We start from the raw sequence: 22,055 nt of genomic DNA, 5'->3' as shown, positions 1-22,055 counted from the left end.
AGTAATGAACGAGTTTCTACGACCATTAAAATAAAATTAGTGCCTCCACAAATCTGCTGATTCCTGGTAAAAATCATTGTTTGCGACACGCAAGTCGTTAGATGCTTAATCATATATATGTGTCTATGTCTATTAACACTTTAGCTCTATACCTACTAACTTATTTACCTACCATTTTATGACATAGTACCTACACGAAGGTATATACAACAGCATCCTTTCTGCAGTCGAGTAGAACAACAGAGTGAGTTTTATAGATATATATTTGTTTCGATTTAGGATCATTAATAGGTAATCATTTTTAGGTCTCTTTTAAGATCATCTTAATGTTAACGTAACCTTGCGTTCTGGTGTTTTATTCAATTCTTAAAAATATTTGCTAAAAACTTTTTATAACTCAAACGATATTCAATTCAAAGTTTAACGAGGTCGTCAATTTGACACTGGTAAGTATTTTGTGCTCTCATTTCGCAGTATTGTATTATCTGTAGAGTTAAAGCACGTAATGTATCTTGGAAAAACATACGAGATATTAAGAGTATTCAGAACAGACGTGATACTTCATACGTTATCTTAAGAAGCATCCATTATTCATTTAATGTTACTTGATAAGTTCCAAAATTGATAAGACACCAAAATATTCGCGTCCGAAAATTATTTATCATATAATGCTAAATCCCGTTTTACGTATCGTCAGTAGCCAGTGAGGAAATATCACCATTATTTAAGGTGCAGTGAGAAATTCCGACTGCGGCAAATTTCAACTAATCAAAATATGTTCCATGTTTTACATTATTAACTAGAGTGCCATATATGTACTGATAGCGAAAAACGTCGTTTTAGTTGAAATTTCCCACAGTCGAAATTGCCCCCGTGCACCTTATAGCAATTAAGGATTACCACAACTCTTTTTCTTATATTATATAAACATCGATCTTCCCTGCTTTACCAACGTATAAAATCCGACCCCATTAGGGTCAAGTGTAATGAATCTTACATTAAAAGTCAAAGAAATCGTTCCATTTACGCATCATTAGTGGTCACTAGCCGAGACGAACTTTGCCCCAAGGCACCGTCCAAAACACGCACTCAAAAATTGCCCTAACCCACTTTAACGAACATCCCTATTTTAAAATAGGGAGAGCGTCCATCCGAAACGACGGTCACTCCGTTTTTTTTGTACCTGCGTACCTGTACAAAATCCCTGTATTTGGGGCATTATCTATGAAAAGGGACCTTATTGTCTATTGCGCTTACGCCGCACAGCGTCGCGCGGTATTTTATTTATATCGGAGCGTTGTTAATAATGGCGTAACCGTCATCGACAATAAGGTCCCTTTTCATAGATAACGTCACATTTATATACATATAAACAATGTGTCCGTCTCGCTTCCTCGAACGGGAAAACGAGGGTTTATTATGCTTTCTCTTTTACTCGAACGCGTTGATGTCGTTTGCACGAGAAGGGAATTGTAGGAAACGCAAAATTACAGAGAAAACACTTTTGAGGTTGTCCTAAGTATAGAAATAACAATAATATGTAGATGGTATCGCAATCGTGATGCGAAAAAACGTTTTATCTATTCATTAGAAAATTCGATATAAGTTCCTAGGTAGGTTCCTAGGTGATATCATTCATATCATTTATTTTTTGATACCGTTAGTAATTATTAAATACGAGTAATATCGCAATGCTTATCATTTTTAATGCAATAATAGTTCAAAAACCTATGTACAACTATTAGTGATAGGCATAAGTAATATATTATTCTAAAGGCTTAAGAATACGAAGTCATAACTCCTGTGCAAACATTTCCACAATTACCAAGACTATATGAGTGAATAAATTACCACACAATCCAAAAACTATCACCACACACTTTCTAGGTACTAAGGACTCAGAAAGCATGTCATTTCTTCCCGTATACTGCACGATTCAGTCGTTTATTTTAAATCAAAGGCTGTAGAGGGCCGGGAGGCACAGGAGAGGAGTTCGAGGGGGGGAAGGGGGGGGGATCAAGATTGTGGCGCGGGCGCGGAACCGGCTCTTACAATAATATATTAACTTTTATATACGAACTTTAGCCGCTTTTCCATTTACAAAATGAAAGTATGAAAGTATTGTTTACCTACATTAATATTTACTGAAGACTGATTTGCATTTGATGGACATTGAAGCCTTAATTCTGTCTATTGTCCGAAATTTTAACAATAGATGCTAATTGTATAATAAAAATCATGCATAGGCGTATCAAAACTTTAGTTTGAAATAAGATTATATAAACTTTAGATGGTGTAGTTAGTAATCGTGTTCACTAGTACTAGATGCGTTCTAGAAATCAAAATAACACATAAAAATGTCAATTACTTATGCAAATTTTCCCTTAAAGGGATCTCTTTCTGTTTACTTACGAGTATACAAAGGGAAATAAGGTAGACAAGTGCAACATGCATATACCTAGTTGCTTCAAATAAACTCACCTTAGCACTATGGTACAGGGCACTATTCCTCGTCATCTTAGCCTTTGTCATTGTCACACAGTTCTCATCACAGCACTTCATAAACTTTCATGTTGACAATCCATTTGTGTCCATGGGAAAACGGAGTGAAACGCGAACGCGGTGTTTACTATGGGAGATCGGACGTGGGAGTGTGGCGCTGCGTACGCGCCGGCGACCGCCGCGCTTCCAGCGGCCAGTACGGGAACTAATCAACATGGAACTTACTTTCCCAACCTCGTATGTAGCTTCCCATGATCAAAATATGTATTCGAAATTCAGAATTGGAACCCTAAATTTTGATGCAAAAGGTTTATTTCAGGTTATTGTAAGGAGTAAACAGTGAATTTTGTATGAGCGAAGTTTTGTAGTACACTAGCGCCGCTTGCGGCTATCAAATAAAACAGCGGAAAATAAGAAAAACGGAAAAGAATTATAAAATTGTCGCGTCTCCTTTACTCCATTGTGATTACTGGGAGAGCGCGAATGCGAGGCAAAAAGCGTTCGGAATACGTATGGTCCACTCTGGGTTTCCAGTTTGTCTAGGATCCAAGCGAAAATGAGCTTTCCGACGTTGTTTTAAGAACTTTCATATAGATTTAAAAAAAAAACTTGGCGTAAGGCTTTTGTTTTAAGCGGCCATTTTGATTCTTGTGACGTCACAGCGCCCGCGGGAGCGCGGGAACGCTGATGATATAAAAATAAGGATAATTATGGGAATATGAGAAGGATAGGTAGATTTTTTTTAAGGATGTGAAAGATTGTCTAGTGTTTTTCAATGTTTTGTCGCAGAGTGGCTGTTCAATCTTAGATTGAGTAGGTATATAAAACATACAATACCTATAACCAGTTTTATACTATCTTCACAAATACATAATATGTATGTTGCTAGATAAAATTATGTATTTTGATTAGCTAGAGCAGCGGTTCTCAATCTTTTTTTTGACGGAACCCTTTTGGAAAGCGAAATACTTGATGGAACCCTACAATAAAACAATAGTTTTTAGAAGTGTATTTTTTTATTAATAAGCATAATAATTATGGTTATTTTATTATTCTAAATTATTCTAAATTCTTGCGGAACCCCTGCAGGGGTGTCGCGGAACCCTTGAGAATGGCTGAGCTAGAGGGAATCTGGAAAACTTACTTAGGTTAGGTGAGTCAAAAACTTTCTAGTAGGTATGAGTTAAGGTGCATCTTTTCTGTGGACATCATAAACTGAGGGCGACGTTAAAGCCTACCTATCTTACTTTATGCATAAGATTTTAGATAAATGTATCCAAATCGTTAACTTTTGTAATATCCACAGAAAAGACGCCAGTTTTCCCGGATGTTTTTGACCCAAGTCAATATTCTAACCGTAGGTATTCATATTGTTGCCCCTATACAAAGTTTCTACATAAATACTCAGGATTATGTTTTGGTTTGCTACCTAAACGTGTATTTATTAAATACACGTTTAGGTAGCAAACCAAAACATAATCCATCTACCGTACGCACGTTACAAAAGACGGTCGGAGATCGTATTATTGTGCAAGGGCTTCAATCAAAAATAATAATATTTCGTATGGTATAACCTGCCTCCTTTTTTTGGACGCGAGCAGGTGGGACGGCCAAAAAAGGTTCGTTAAAATGAGGGCTAAGGCGATTCACTGATCCCTTATTTAAGTCTACGGTGTTAATATTAAGTAGGTTTTTTGATTTATAAACTTGCGAGAATCCAGGGTTTTATGTTGATCTTTTCGCACTAAGTGGAAAAATGGATAGTTAAATCAAAGAAAATAAAGTAGGTATCAATATACCGACTTTACAATAACAGTATTGGACTGTTGTAACAAATATTTGTAGGATAATGTCAAAAGTTAGTGTCTTGTGTTTTACAGCTTAATTCTAAGAAATACATAAACTTTTATAACCTGTATTATCTACAAGTATACTTAAATGTTCTACTGCTTGCACACTGCCGTATAATTAGGTCACTCGATAGACAATATTCAGCTCAGCTTTTCATTAAAAGCCTTGACAGATATATGAGTCTTTTGTCTCAACACACGTGCGAGCAATTAAGCTTCTATAGAACTAAGTACTTAATAACTAATGCACACCTACGTTATTTCACCTCAGATCATGCTAGTAAAAGTATACGTAGATACGTATGAACCCATGAATTAACTTGAAAGAGGTAGGCCTCTCTAAATATCTCGATCTCACATACACATTTTAAATTTTGCGCCTTTTTCTACTGACAAAGTTAGTTTGCCAGAATATAATCGCAAATGTCAGCAAACTAACAAAGACTAAATTGGATAATTTATAAAGGTAATGAGAGAGGCAAAAAAAATCAGACGGTTGTCTTCAAACACACCACAAATCTTAACTGATAAGAAAAGTTAATATATGTAGTATGCATACATTAAACCGGTGTAGCTGAAGAGTTATTTTACGGACCTGATATTATAATTTATAGTATAATCAATGATTTTATGTATTAATATATTACCATACATTAAACCAGCTGCATAAACTTGTATGTATGGTTTACCAAATACGTATTAGGTAAATATACTCGTAGTGACTCGTGTTTAGTGCTCCGAACAAAACTTTGTTTAACCTTTTGGACGCCAATGACCGATATATCCGCACCCGATTAATCGGTCACAGACCACAGAGCAACATCGACCTACGTGCATATACATAAAGTTCAAGTTCAGTTTGGACACTTCAATGATGTGGCGTCTGAGTGACAGTTTTTGTGGGATGACTTCGGTCTTGCAAATCGGATAAATGCGTTTTTTCTCAGAGACGGTTTGACATAAATTAAATACCTAAAATTTGCAACAGTTATAGCAACTACCACCACTGTTTGCGCCACGTATTAAATACTTAACCTATGAATTCTGACCTCCTTGTCGGGTTTTCAATATAGACGGCAAGGCGATAATAAAAAGAGAAAAAATGTCACATGTCACATCAATACATGTAAAATAAAACTCGATTCGATATATTGTGTGTTGAAGAAAATGAAACCAAAGGGATCCCTATAATTAAGTATACATATAACAAAATAAAGTGCCGCCGAATCAGTGGAGACTGGAGACTCTATAAGGAGGAAAACGCAGAACCAGTGCATGTAAGTTTTTCCGCATCCCCATTTTTTGGCCTTTGAACCGGTTTCCAAATTTACCTTTAAAAATATTACATAATAACCTTGTTGCTCACTGAATCGCGTAGGTACAAAATATAATTTCGGATTTCCTTTCGGTTTCTTAATTTTCAAAAAAATGTTCCCGTCATAATTCTATTTCAAAGTACGGTCAGTAAATTAATTTATTCTTATTGTCTGTTATTTTTATTTCATATTTCATTTACGCGTAGCGTGTGGGATTATTCATCACGCTACCTTATAAATGCGTTACAAATAAATTTCGTATTTTGTAACTGTCATATTGTGACATAATTTTCACGGAACATTTTTGCACACCATATTCGTTAAGTATATAATTTCAGTGTATTTTAAGTTACTAAATACACTCTACTAAACTGAAAGCTACGGGTAAATTATTCCTAAAAGCCTCAGTTTTTCATAAACTGTAATTAACCTATTGCGAAGGTTACACTTGTATTAAGGTATTATACAAGCGTAACGTTCGTATTTACTTCATTTTCCTTCGACTTGCATTAAGGTATTATACAAGTTGAATATAATTTATAATTATTTGTGCATCTTAGCACAAATTGTTCATATTTTTTCGTGCTGTCATAGTAATAACTAGGTAACCATGGCAACGCGACTTAAGCTCGCGGAAGCAAAACGTGCTCAATGTTTCATGCGTTTACAAAATATTTATGACATGATTCCAAAGTTAAGCAGTGACAAGAAGGCTTTCTCGCAGTTCATCGCGCAAGCTCGATTGGTCGATCAACTGAGAAAAGAATTTATAGAGTTGATGGATGAAGTCAATCTTCTGAACTTGGAGTTGGACCCGGAGTACATCGTCAACTACAACGCAATGAATGCGTTTGAAGATCTCTACTGCGTAATCAAATGTCAAATTTCAAAAATTGATGCACCTGCTCCGAGCCCTTCGACATCCAGGGATTCGAGCCATTCATGTAAGGACGACTCCATTAAAATCCCTCGGATTGAACTTCCTTCTTTCGATGGAGATATTCAAAACTTCCCATTCTTCTATGAAACATTTAAGCGTGTCATACATGAGAATAAAAAACTTACGGATTCTGAGCGTGTTCATTATTTGTTTAGTCATTTGACAGGAAAGGCAAAGTCGATCTGTGCGGGAGTTATACCTGCCGCAGAAAATTACAACACAGTTTGGGAAGCATTGATCGCGAAATATGATGATAAACGCGCATTAGCTACGTCTTATTTAAACCAGCTGTTTTCGATGAAACCTGTCAACATCAACGGTCCTTCGGCATCTAATTTAGAAAAAATAATTGATTCGTTTGCTGCTACTATTTCAGCAATAAGACAACTCAAGCTCGAAAACTTAAGTGACTTTATTTTCATTCACCTGGGTCTTAAGTTACTAGATTCAGATACCACAAAGAATTTCGAGATGTCTATTCGGAACTCTTCTACAATGCCTACATATGACGAATTCATTTGTTTCGTTAGGGAACAAGTGAAGATTTTATATCGGACATCGCAACGAACGCCAACTAAGGCTGAAAGCGGCTCCGCTGCCAACACTAGCAGCGTGCGAGCTCCCCTCCCTCGCACGCCCCAAGCGTATGTTAGCACGCAAGGGCATGACAACGGAAGTTCATGTGCTATGTGCAAGAGTAATGATCACTCGCAACTTTATAATTGCAATAATTTCATGAAACTCACGCCTAACGAAAAATTTAATTTCGTTAAGGAAACTCACGCGTGCACTAATTGTCTGAACACGCATCATACTGCATCGAAATGTTCCTCGAAGAAAACTTGTCGTAAATGTAAAGGCAAACATCATACAACGTTACACTTCGAAAACTCAAAACCTGCAATGAATAACAACGAGTCCAAGTCTTCATCTAAGGATGATAGTGAAGCTAGCACAAGTTCATCCGTAAAGGACAACGGTGCCTCTGTATGTACTCATTCGGCATCGGGACAGACTACATCACCCTTGACGGAAATTCTCGCCACTGCTCAGGTACTCGCTAGTGGGCGTAACGGCAAGGACAAGGTTTTGAGATGTCTGCTGGATCCAGGATCACAGAAACATTACGTTACATTGAAGTGCTGCAAGAATTTAGGTCTTCCTGTACACAGCAGCCCAGTGACGTCAATAAATGGATTAGGTGGAACAACGATAACACAACCCATCCGAGGAAATGTCAACTTAACATTTAGGTCAAGATATGATCCTAAACATCAATATACTATCGAAGCGCTTGTTTTAGATGAGATCACGCCTGATTTACCGACCTGTCATATTGATCAATCTGCAACTGATCTGTTTGATAATTTACATCTAGCAGATGACTCTTGGGCGATTCCAGGTGAAATTGACGTACTTCTTGGTGTTAAGTTATTCACCAAATTGTTAATGTCAGATAAAATTGAAAACGAGCCTGGTTTGCCTGACGCTTTAGAAACTACACTGGGGTACATCATACTAGGCGATGCTCCCGCAGTTAACGCTTCCTACTCAGCAGCTGGGTATTTTACTTCGGTTGATGTCGGAAATTTAATGCAAAAATTCTGGGAAATTGAAGATTTGGATGGAGGAGTGATTCATAGTCCAGACGAGAAAAAAGCTGAAGATATTTTCAAGAATACAATCAATCGTTTGGAAGACGGACGTTATGAAGTAGCACTTCCGTTTAAATTGGACCCAAGCAATTTAGGCGATTCTTACAAGACTGCTGAACGCAGATTTTTAGCGCTTGAAAGAAAATTCGTCAAGCAACCTGAATTAAAACCAGCTTATGATGAAGTTATCCGTGAACATATTGATAAAAAATATTTATCTGAGGTTCCAAATGATAAGTCAAATGATGCTTATCACATACCCCACCACGCAATTGTCAAAATTGACAGAATAACCACAAAGGTTAGAATTGTGCTGGACGCTAGTGCACAGACCACAAGCGGTTTATCGTTAAATGACATACTTCACGCAGGACCAAGTCTTCAAGCTGACTTGTTCTGCATTCTCCTAAACTTACGATTGTTTGGTATTGCTATCACGTCTGATGTACGTCAAATGTATCTGTGTATTGACGTACGGGGGGAGGATCGTCCTTATCAGCGTATACTTTATAGGTTTAATCCTGAAGAAACTATAAAGGTATTTCAGTATAATAGGGTAGCCTTCGGTCTACGTAGCAGTCCTTTTCTGGCACTGCGAACTGTTAAACAGTTAGTAGCTGATGAAGGTGATAAATACCCACTCGCAAAGGAAATTGCATCTCGTGATATTTATATGGATGATGTAGCCAGTTCCGTTATTGATGAAGACCAAGCTATGCAAGCGACTAAACAACTGCTGGATTTGTTCTTGAAAGGTGGATTCCAACTGGCAAAGTGGTCGTCAAATTCTGCAGCTGTTCTGAAAGAAATACCGAAAGGACTACATTTATCCCAAAGTGTCACCTTCGACGATGATACAACGTTGAAGATTTTAGGTCTGCGTTGGTATCCTGGTGAAGATGTATTCAAGTTCCAGGTTAGTCCCGACGATCGACCGTGTAGTAAAAGAAACATTCTTTCATCGGTAGCTCGACTATTCGATGTTCTGGGCCTAGTTGCCCCTGTAATTGTGTTCGCTAAGCTTCTAATAAAGGAGTTATGGCTTTTGAAAATTGATTGGGACGAATTGCCGCCTGATCATATTGTACGCCAATGGCAACAGTTCCAAGGTGAACTACCGCTACTATCTAACATTAGCATTCCCAGACATATTGGTGTCATTGAAAACTGTTCATTAACTATAGTCGGCTTTTCAGATGCTAGTGAAAGAGCTTATGGTGGAGTGGTTTATGCCTACGTCACTTTTCCTAATGATGACCGAGGTGTCATTAATTTAATTTGCGCTAAATCTAAGATAGCGCCCGTGAAGGTTGTCAGCCTAGCAAGACTGGAATTATGCGCAGCATTGCTATTGTCACAACTTATAAAAAGGGTGGTTGATACCTACTCAACCAGATACCCAATCGACTCTGTGTTGGCCTTCTCCGATTCAACAGTGACACTTTGTTGGATTCATTCGTCGCCTCATCGATGGCAAACTTTTGTGGCCAATCGAATTACCAAGATCCAAGATAACTTATCAAGCGATCATTTTTATCATATTAAGGGAACAGAAAATCCAAGCGACTGCCTGTCTAGAGGCTTAACTCCAGCTCAACTGGTGATCCATCCTCTATGGCTATCAGGCCCTCCATGGATGAAACTCCCGAAAAACGAATGGCCGATTCAGGCGTTTATACCAGACGAAGTCAACGTTCCTGAAGAAAAAACGGTTTCTTTAGTGACTTGTGACAATTCGAACGACAACTTAATTTATGATTTGTCTAAACGGTTCTCGTCATGGGTTAAATATGTACGCACAGTTGCCTATATCTTAAAATTTATAAAACGATTACCTAAAGGCCCTATTAGTGCTGATGACTTAACAGCAGCCGAATTAGAAATCGTACGAGCTCTACAAAGAGTTTATTTCAGTCAACATATTTTAGATATGACCCTGAAAAAAGGGTTTACAAAAGCTTTAGCAAGCCTGAAGCCATTTATTCAAGATGGAATCCTTCGCGTCGGAGGACGTCTCAGTAATTCTGATGAAGATTACGATTATAAACATCCTTTGTTATTGCCACGTCGTGATCACATCATTAACCTACTGGTCGATTATTATCATCGACACCATTTACATGCAGGACCTGAAACTCTTATATCTATTATACGACATCGATTCTGGATCATAGCAGCTCGATGTATTATTCGTCATCGCATTCATTTATGCAATTACTGCTTCCGGACCAAGCCAAAGGCTAACTCCCCAATGATGGCAGATTTACCAGCGTGCAGGGTAAATCAAGTTGAGAAAGCCTTTATACATACTGGCTGTGATTACGCTGGTCCGTTGTATTGTACACCTGTTCGACGAAGAGGCGTGAAGAGTCAAAAGGTTTATTTGTGCTTATTCACATGTCTCACAACGCGAGCAATTCATTTAGAACTTGCAACTGACTTAAGTACAGCAAGCTTTATGTCAGCATTTAAGCGGTTTTTATCCAGACGTGGTCCTGTAAAATATATGTACAGCGATAACGGAACCAACTTCCAGGGAGCCAATACATATTTGCAAGAACTTCATAATTTCCTTGCGAATGAGTATCGAGACGCTTGGGAAACTGAACTATCAGCCAATAAAATAATTTGGCGATTTATTCCCCCCAGTGCTCCACATTTTGGAGGATGTTGGGAAAGTAACGTTAAATGCGTCAAATCACATTTGTTTCGTACGATAGGTAAACAAATCTTGTCATTTCAGGAATTAATGACAATTCTATGTGAAATTGAGGCTTTATTAAATTCTAGACCGCTATCCGTGTTAAGCTCTGATCCAGCTGAACCTTCCGCATTGACGCCAGCTCATTTTCTTAATGTTACTCCATTGAAATATCTTCCAGCTGCGTCTGTTGCGGAGGTAACATCTGATCATCTTTTGCAAAGATATCAATTATTAGATCGCTTAACGCAATCATTTTGGAAGAGGTGGCGCGATGAGTATTTGCACACGTTGCAAACCAGACAAAAATGGAATACTCCTTCTCAGCCTATTAAGGAAGGAACTGTTGTAGTCATCCTTCAAGATAATGTTATGCCTCTACATTGGCCGTTAGGTCTTATAACTCAACTCTTTCCAGGCAAGGACGGTATTGCCAGAGTTGCTTTGGTTAAAACAAAATCAGGCACACTTAAAAGACCTTTGGTCAAATTATGTCCTTTGCCTTCTCAATAATATAATTTCATATTTCTATTAGTATTTAGTTATCTCTCTCAAGTTATGGAGGCTTCATATGTTTATGTCAATTTAGTTTTCTCTGAGCAATAAGGATGCTATTATGTAGTAAATGATTTATTTTAAATAACTTTTTGAAAGCTATTCCTTTCAAGGCCGGGGGAATGTTTGCGCCACGTATTAAATACTTAACCTATGAATTCTGACCTCCTTGTCGGGTTTTCAATATAGACGGCAAGGCGATAATAAAAAGAGAAAAAATGTCACATGTCACATCAATACATGTAAAATAAAACTCGATTCGATATATTGTGTGTTGAAGAAAATGAAACCAAAGGGATCCCTATAATTAAGTATACATATAACAAAATAAAGTGCCGCCGAATCAGTGGAGACTGGAGACTCTATAAGGAGGAAAACGCAGAACCAGTGCATGTAAGTTTTTCCGCATCCCCAACCACTAATACTGTGAATAAGTCAAAACTGTTAATTTTTTATCTTATATCAAAGGCCAAACAATACAAGTATAAGAATATATTTCCATGACGTGATACGTTATACTACTAATAAGCTTAATTTCTGAACGGAAAACACCACAAAGCTAAGCTCAAAAGCTCCCTTCAGAATAATCTAATTTCACGCTTAATCCCAAGGTCCGGGTCAAAACGAGTAAAAAACCGAGCGAGAATCCCGACTATAAGTAGCGACTCTATTACTTATTTTCATTCCTGCGTAATTGAGGTCTTGCGGCCATATTCGAACTTTAAGATACGTCAAATACAAGAGATTGAAACAATATGGAATAGATATGTCAGTGTCAAACAAGTGTCAAAAGTGACGTTTCTTCAAACAAACGCGTCACTTCTGACACTTGTTTGACACTGACATAGCCAATCCATATCGTTTCAATCTCTAGTATTTGACGTATCTTAAAGTTCGAATATGGCTGTTGGCCCAATTACCTACGTTATCGTTAGTACAGTCAGCTACAAATACAACGTGGTCTAGAGATTAAAATATAGACAAAGATTGACTATAGGTATTTAGTTTTAAAAATTTATTTAAGCTAAGGTGAATTCATTCAGATATTTTAATGATAATCTGATAACAATACCGCACTTTTGAAAGTTCTTTTGTCACTATTATTATGTACATATGTAGGTATTCAAATGTAATCATTAATATGTCAAATATCAAAGCGACAAAGATATTTTGAATGAAACATTTGTATTTAATTCAATTAAAATTGAATAGTACCTAAAACTATTGCAAAATCTGATGATATGAAATAAATTTATTTAAAAATCCACTCTGTCTGTGTACATAATATAAACTCGAGGTTCTTATTAGCTCATTACAATAATTCATAATTTTTTTTCATTTATGTGCAATACAAGTAATAAAGAAAGAAGTACCGCAGCAACACTTAAGACAATCATGGCAGAAACAGATGCGAGTTCGTTCCGAAACTTTATTAACCGAGGATAATACCTAGCAATTACTTTAATCAGCACTTTCGCTGCTGTAAGTAGTGATTTGGAATTTTCTGGAGTGACTACTTAAACACTGCTTATAGAAAGAACTAAGTGTTCACCAGATTTGTCTTTAAAAAAACTAAGAGATCCCTGATTACGATTTAAATATTTGAAAGCAAAAAACAGATTGCAGGAATACAGCTAAAACCCGATTTATTTCTTTTTTGAACTTAATCCGATTAAATATTAATATGCGTCAAAAGGTTATGCGACTTTATTGTGGACATTATGAAATAAATGAACAATAAGCCTAATTTTCGCACTTTATCCTTATTAGCATGTTAATTTCTAATTATTTAAATTAGTACGATAAAAGTCTTAGGAAAATGTATACAAACCGCTAAATTTTGTAATGTCTACAGAAAAGACGCCGGATTTCCCGAACGTTTTCGCCCAATCTAAAGAAAATTAAAATTATTTCAGTTCCTGATGACGATGTTGTGACTGAAACAATACTTGTCCGGTGTAATTCCAGTAGGTACTTAATCTGTAATGATTTCTTTTGACAGAAGTTTATTTGGAATTAACGTAGTAACTTTGATCTCAGCCAGTTTATCAATGACGGTTATTTTAAAACGATAGATTATACCGATTTCCGTTAGACAAGCTCAAATTACGCACATGAAGTAAACTCGCTATTCCCGCGCTTACTCAAGTTAGTTAGAAAATAATCTGACCGTCTCGGTTATAATGAAATTGTTATTAATTACAATAATGTTATTACAATGGAGAGTGATTCACTAGAAGCCGTATGTCGAGCCGGTGCAGTGAATACCTTCGTGACTCACATGGCCCTTATGGAATGTTACAAAAACTTCTGAAGGAGCTTGAGCTAATGACATATCACATAACTAACAAGAGTAATATTTTCCTACAGTGTAATATTTACATATTTTCGGGGCATCCCGGAAAAGTGTCGGGTACGTGACCATTTTATAAACACTTCTGATAAAGCTAAGAAGCTAGTATTTTGCGTAATAACTTTTATTTATTTAGAAATTTAATTCAGCTAACAAGGCCCATATTACAAATACCTTACAGACTAACATACATATGTATTTTATAAACACTAGTTATTTAGTCGACAAAACGGCGTGGCTCCGTTGCATCGGCTGCTCCTGTGTCGGATTCGGCAGTTTGCCCCGGACGGAACCTCCGAAACACGATACTTACCCTTCGGCCAGACTTTTGATAACTTAGCTTCGAATAAGATTTCGGCAGATTATTCAGGCAGCTGACAGCCTGACATACGCGTGACGTCCCCGAAAAAGTAGACCTTTTTGTGGAATGCCCCTTTCGTATTTAATTTATCGGTCTATATTCTCGATTGCAAAAGGCGTCAATTTCGGGTTGGTCAAAAATGCTTTCGTATGCACGGATGTTTTTCTCTACCGGTCGCATTTATCAACCGACTCTCGTGAAATTTTGTGACTAGGTTCCAAAATTATTCAAATTTTTTGTCGATATTTCATAATGGCGGGTTCGCGAGGTACACATCTCACAGAGCCACTACTTTTATTATTCGCCAGACATGGATACTGTTATCCATGTTACTAATTACAATCCTTAACTTAGGTTCACAAAAGCAGTTAAATCTAAGAACACTATCCCAAAAGCCCGAGATTATAAATAATCACCAAGCTCGCTGACAAGCAATATGGGATTAGTAACCTGCACTTAACCCAGCGCCAGCGGGGTGTGTAATTAAAAGAACGTGTTAAAACTGCCTCGGAATCTCGATTGCTGGCATTTATCACTTCACTGACTTGTTAAACTTTCAAGGAATGGACCTTCTAAATAAATGGTTATTTCTTACTTATTATATAAAGTATTAATATACGTACAAGTACGTACTACGTACGTAAGTACGTGTAAGTATTGATACTTCTTGGTTTGTACCTAGAGCTACTTCTACCATGGCTCACATTCCTAATTGTCATTGTCATTTTTATCTTTATATTCTTCATAATTGCAAAACTATCATAGATCTCTGATAACCCAGTCATATTATTTACCATTTGTAATCAAAAGCATCATTAATCATATTACAAACCGTTATTAATAGCTCCACGATCGTGCAATACAATGCTATATTTGAACTCAATTTTATTCCAAAGCTGACTAATAAGAATAACTATAAATCATTTTCTACGCATAGTAGCGTTCTTGTCAAGATCTATTAAAATGATCTTCGAAGTACAAAAGATTTCACGCTACCCCTTTCAGCCCTTCGATCTCCATAAGAAAACCAGTTCTGTTTTTTACTCGAATGCCCAAAAAAAGGAGTGCAATCGTTTTTTTGTGAAGGCAGAGACGCTACTAGACGCAATTATAAATTTGATATAGTTACACGTTTATATCGTATATTGGGTACGTAAAGCTTAATTGGACTATTATGAACATAATTTTGGTTATAAAGATATGTATGAACTTTGAATTCGACGTTACGTACTCGACTCTTACCTTCAAACTTATGTAGGTACTACGTTAGGTAAATATTTATCCATACCTACTTACTACCTAGTACCTACATAGTATGTAGGTACTAGACATAGTAGAGTTTATCTAAAGGTACCTATCGGTAAAAAAATCGAGTTCGTCTCAAAGGAGTAGAGGTAGCGTTGTGAATAACGCTCATTTCGAGGCTTAAAGACTCGAACCCTTAAGAATCTCGAGGCTTAACGCCTCAAAGGCAGCAAAGACGATTTCTTACATCCATACGCGTAAAATAAATAAATACAATTCTCAAATATAGTCGAGTCTTGAAGACTTACGCGTCTTGTGGGCTCGAGTCTTTAAGCCTAAAAATAAGCGTTATCCACAACACTGAGTAGAGGAGGTTTCTGTACGGACTAGATACTACGGAATGAACGCTCTGCCAACTAGGGAATAAATAAAATTATTATTATTGTCTATTTTAATTTATAGTTTTATAGCCCGCTCACGCTTCTCAGATTGAACATAAATGCGTTTCTTAAAACGATCAGGGGCAAGTACATATCCGATGATACGGCTATCGATATTCTCCATTAAAGTTTATATGTATTTTTTGTTAACTAACACAATCCTTCTACACGTGTGTCCATTTACAACTTCTACAACCGGTTTTCTGTTTCATACTTACACATGCATACTGCTTATCCATCTCTATTTAGTCGCCTGAGGGTTCGAATTACAACAAATTATACAAACCTTATAACAAAAGACACAGGTGTTATTTTCCATTGTCCACTGTTTATGTTTGAGTTATAGTAACTCGTAGTAAATTGAAACGGGTTCCGTGCTAAGTGGACGTGCAAACTCAGCTCAAAAGCAGTTTACCGTTAAACGTACTCCGAATATAGACTGACGCGACGCGAGTGCAAAACATGGAAGGAAGGATACCAGTGTTCCTCGTAAAACAATTAAAGTTTATAGGCACATTTATGATGCGATAAAAGTAAGAAAGTTATTTCGAATATACATTCGAAAACCTAGCCGCAAAATTGCATGACCACTTTATGAATTAATTAGTTAATGTACCAGGTAGGTACTTAATTATGAAGATAAATGGTACCTACCGTGTATATATTTACAGTCCAGGAATTGAACATTATTTATACATCATTTATTCAACTTCAACGAATGTTTGTCGTTATAAATGTTAATATATAAAGCTTAAGTAAGCTTCAAACAAAGTATCACAATACATAAAAGATATTGTCGATCTAGCGCCTGAATAAAAAGTACGAGCAAACCTTTAAGTCAGTTGTGCGCCATTGCCCTCATTCAAACGCAGGCGTATTCATACACAACCTGTCAATACGATACGATAAATGAACGAAACGAAGACGATTGTAGCTGTCAATTTCCTCACATCTGTAATGTAGACAGGTTAATTATGAAAAAGATGAATATTTCAATGTTAATTTGACATCTAGTCAAACGAACTCTTGTAAATTGAATTGATTAAAATTCTGAATTATGTAAGTAGATACAGTATCTACGTTAGAAACAAGTTCGGTCGCACAGTTATGTACAACTTACTTTTTATTCATTGATTGGTAATACAATATTTATTTGAATATGATGTTTACATTAACCATGTATGCCATGTGAATCCGCGTCGCTAACGGCTCAGGTGTCCAAAACCGTCTTGGTTGAATGACCTCCTATTTACACAACCCGGTGCTTCGCCCATTGTTCTTATCGTCATAATTCGCGGTTTGTAAACTTTCTTCCCTCATCGTGGTCCCATGGTACAGTCGAAACATAAACAGTGCACAGAGTACTTTAACTGAAATTTAAATTTTAAGAAAATCGATAAAAAAAAATTAAACTTAATTCATTGAGCTCATCATCAATTTGAATCATATACCTATTATAGGTATTCAATTTGAAAGATACATTATACTTAGGTAAATCAATATGTTGAAACACCATCAGCAACAGTAAAATATACTTAAAAGTGAAAACAATACCCTTAAAAATCTAACCATCAATAACATATCAAATCATTAACAATTGTTTTAAGTTTAAAGCATATTACTATATACGGTCTACGACTAGTAGGAGCCATTTTAACCTACTCGTACCTTATGGTTCTTCTACACCCGTGGTTCTTAACCTTTTCAGTCCGGTCACCCCTACGACTAACTAGGGAACCTGATTTTACCCCTCCTCCCAATGGTAATAAAAAATAAAACGTGTACGTTTGTTGTATTGTTATATTGTTATATTATAGCTTATTACTCCCGTAAAATACCAGTTTTACCCCCAGGTTAGGAATCACAGTTCTACACGATGGCCCAGCGTTGGATCAGCGAGATGACCATGCGATGTTTATGGCTCCTATACACGATGGCCAAGCGCTGGACCAATAAGATGGCCATGCGATGGTTAAGAGCACGCACTATGGATATGGAATGGGCCACGTGTAGATGCTACGGTACGCACCATCGCTGGCCCACTACCTTTGATGTGCGAACGAAAAACCGTCACCGTGGGCATGGCCATCCCATCGCCACCCCACCGCGTGTAAGCCGACATCACTACCCTCTCTACACGCTGGCCCATCTTAATGGGCCATCATAATGGCACATTAAGATAGAGCTATTAGGTATAACGTTCAAAAGTGACAAGAGTGTTTGTCTAGATACTGCGTGTAGCTTGAACTATGGAGTAGCGTGCCGATTATCAGTCTGACTGTACATGCGATTCTCACGCTGGCCATTCATAACAACGGCAGTTACGAACCTACGTGGGGAATGTTTCGTCTGTTCCTTGTCTAATGCCGTGATTCTTTCAACAGTTTAACTTAAAGAATTAGGGCAAACAGTGAAATATGTCCTACAAAATGGAAGCAGTTTTGCACAAAATCCTTAATAAGAAATAGTTGATTCATCCATAAAACAAAAGCCTAATTGGCGATCGATTAATGGCGTATTCAAGTTGAACCTATTAACCTTGAGTGCGCTATTCATCATAATTAGGTAAGTACGTGAATTTAAGCGCGGTTTGAAAGTGACATTCGTATCTTTGGCAAAAAGAAAATCTAGCGCGTATGTCTTGTTAGGCAGCCGAGAGACCACCATCAGGGGCCCAGAAAAACCTAAGCTAAAGAGAAAAAATTATAGTCGCATTTATAAACTTTCAATTTACCTACGTTTATAATCAATCATCTGTTGCAATCAAGGCAACGATTTTCTTGTCGCAACGAATATATTAATAACACTTTCATACATTCGTGCTTTCTGTCCACTCTAACAGCTATAACTGTTTCTATAATTATAACCTTCACCAGCAGCGGCCATTGTTGCCGATGCCCTATGAGAACACATTTGAATAACAGAATCCAATCCGAAAGAGGCGGTATAAGTAACTAATAAACACACAAATGTCATGGAGCTAATTTACGAGTATCTGAATCAATTTGCATGATGCTCAGAAGAGTCAGAAGATATGGTCCAAAGCTGCCCGACAAACTTCAAAAAAGCGTATGTCAAGCGTTTCGACGAGTGTTTTACTACGATTTGGTTTAGCACTAAAAAGAACGAGTGTAGCACGAGATTTCTCCAAAATACGAGAACCTGTTTGACTCGAGCCGTGCCTTATGGTGTTTTCTCTCGTAACCGTTTAGGTAATGAACCAGATGAGGTGGAACCTTCTGATTAGTACGAGCGTTTTGAAGGTTAATCGGTCAAATGATTCCGTTAGGGCAATAGTTAATATGATAAAAAGGGAATGATTATTCAAATTTTAATCATACAACACTTAAGAATATACATGTAATTATTTGGGAAGTCAAATGTTATGTTGAAAGTATAAGTATGATTATTATTGAAGCTGCAGTGTAAGCCCGCAGCGAACTAGATTTTCTATATTTGTTTCCCGAATTCATGACATTAGTTTTGTGATTGATTTATAGATGGACAAGAATGTATTGTACACATAATATTATCAAAAGTACCGATGTACCTACCTAATTAAGGCATATAGCTTTTATAGCTTTAACATCATGCGTGACGTGAAATTAAACTCATTCAAACTAAATTTAACTAATTGAATTTATTGGTTAAGGTCTTTCAAAACTCAGCTCATGTTTTCAAAACCTAAGCTAGTCCTACAATGAAGTCTAATGAAATATTGCCAAAACAAATTTAGGGATGTGCTAAAGCCCAAAATTCAACACAAACCGTTAATATTCAAATAAATAATAACAAGCTATATGCCTGTATTACTGTAACATTCCATTCCAGACCGTAGCTGCACTACTGGTACTGAACGCGTCGTTGTTACTGTCAATTTCCATAATAAAATGAACAGTAGTGCAGTAGCGGTTGGAAATGGACTGTCACCTTTATGAAACTTTTTCAAGATCCCAAGACGTGACCATTTCGAGCATCAAAGCCATCGTTACAAGCACTCCAAGTTTATAGTTATTTATAGTCTGGGTTTATGATCAGCGAGGACAGGTTAACGCCCAAACTATAGTGACTATAGTCAGGGCCGGATTAAGCATGTCGGGGCCCCTAGGCAGTGCAATGCTCGGGGCCCCCTTACAGTTAATTCTGCATACATAAGTTCAGTTGTTCAGTACAGGGAAGTAAGTTTGCGGTTTTAACTTCAACCTTCAGGTATCGGTTGAGCCGATCCGAACATACCGAACGATGTCTTTTTCGCTCTTGCGTGAACATAAAGGTTTTTTATATTAGTTTTTGCCGATTACTCCTTGCGTCCAGTGTGAGAAGAGCTCTTTATTTCTCAATAAGTAGTTAAATATTTTGCGAGGCTGAACAGCGATTGTCCGACCATACGAGCCACATGATTAAAATTAACCTAATAACAAATATTTTACATGTTGATACCAAAATTATTTTAGGGTGGCTATACTAAAGATTTTAAGGCGAGAAAAGGAAAATACAACCACTGTAATTACAACGTTTATTCTCTTATAAAAAAAGACAAGGAAAGTTATTACTAGGCCTTAAGGGCCTTGTAAACACTGCAGTTATCTTAGTCTAGCTCTTAATTTTATCTAACTTGAGACTCCAATAAGGTCGAGGGAGCGAATGTGGGTTTAGCGGCTAAAATCTTATGGTTGAACACTTTTACTCAAATATTTGCAATTGAACTAGAATAATGTTGGGCGCCGTAGGAGTAAATTAAAAGTTGGAAGGAGCTGACCTGGTCCGCAGAGTTTAGGGTACCAACAACACCGCCACGTCGTCTACCTCTCAGGTACAGGCCAAGGCAGCACCCGCCGATCACCAGTCAGCGTTGTCAACCGGGCACACAAGGAAGTAAAAGACGCGCCAGGCGGATTTGCAGGTAAAATGTAGACCTCGCTGTGGAAAAATGGCCCGCAAAAGATGCTTTGCAACATATGTCGACACAAGCGAGGTCTATAAAACACGGCCATCAAGGGCCACTAAATTTGGGGCGGCATGGCTCCAGTTTTTCGCCTGGGCTGAAAATAAAAAATCACCACACTATTAAACTGAATCTTACACACAAAACCGTCGCAAAAATCACTAAAATACTCACTCAAAAGGGAGATGTCTCCCGATTGGGTTAGAAATCGCCTGAAAAGGCTTTTTGTTTGCGGAACAACACCAACGAAAAATGCTCGTCCTTCATTTTGGCAGAATAATGACAGACCAAATGACAGAGTTGCCACAGCCCGAACTGGATTCGTGCGATCCTAGGTGATTTTGAAAAGAAAACATTACCCTTCTTCTTTACTTTATTTGGACTAATATTAAATAGAAAGAAAGAACAATATTTGAAGACAATTTTAATTTACAAACCCCTTTCGATTAAAAAAAACCAAAAATATAGGAAGGCACCGAAATTATTTTTAATCTAGCAACCCGGACCATGTTGTTATCGACTGTGCTCGCTAGATGGCGTTAAGGGTATCAAACGAATATGGGTCACATACTGTTTGATATTGAAAAAATAAAGAAATAAAAATTTTGTTGTTACAATGTGTTTAAATGATTATGAATTAAAAAACCAGTCAAACTAGCATGTAAGTACAGGGTAAACCGGAAAAAGCAATAAAAACCGCGAGCGCAGCGAGCGCGAAATTATTTGTGAAAAGATTGTAAAAGCGTGTTAAAAAAGCCTAAAAATCCGAAGTTCCCCAGTGAGGCGAGCTTTCATGCGAGGTCAAAGCCGTGCTTCAAGATAAGCTCAGCTAGATCACAGACGCCAACCAATGTCCATTGTATTAAAAAGCGAGACCGCAGGCCGAGCTTGGCGCAGCGAGGCCAAAGGCTAAGCTGAAGAAGAGATTTGGTAGAGGAACCAAAAATTGAGGTAAAAAGTGAGGCTGAAGGTCGAGCTCAGCAATCTCCAAGTACTTGACAAGCCCGAAGCGTATTTATAACCAGCGAGATGAGCTTTCATGCGAGGCAAAAGGCTAAGCTTCTGAAATCAATGTTTATATTTGTTAAAAAGCGACGCCGAAGGTCGAGCTGTAAGAAAGCAGCGCTCTGATACGAACCAATCGTCAAATGTTACTCAACAATAATATATGTGTCATACAAGAGTTACTCGG

At 37.3% G+C, this 22,055-nt stretch overlaps 1 protein-coding gene across 2 annotated transcripts in view; it reads right to left on the bottom strand.

Annotated features, from left to right (window-relative positions):
* Window positions 1-22,055, bottom strand: part of LOC134649369 (uncharacterized) — a 117,655-nt gene that overhangs the window by 73,146 nt on the left and 22,454 nt on the right. The window contains exon 1 of one of the 2 annotated variants that reach the window (XM_063504091.1): window positions 2,482-2,639. The exons of the other annotated variant lie outside the window; for it this stretch is intronic. Within the exon in view, the coding sequence (XP_063360161.1) occupies window positions 2,482-2,562 (81 nt within the window). The 5' untranslated portion in view covers window positions 2,563-2,639. Of the gene's footprint in view, window positions 1-2,481; window positions 2,640-22,055 lie in introns of those variants that run through there. 2 annotated transcript variants of the gene reach the window in all.

This window comes from Cydia amplana, chromosome 7, assembly GCF_948474715.1.
Source record: "Cydia amplana chromosome 7, ilCydAmpl1.1, whole genome shotgun sequence".
Taxonomy (NCBI): domain Eukaryota; kingdom Metazoa; phylum Arthropoda; class Insecta; order Lepidoptera; family Tortricidae; genus Cydia; species Cydia amplana.
This window is presented reverse-complemented; position numbering and strand designations above follow the sequence as displayed.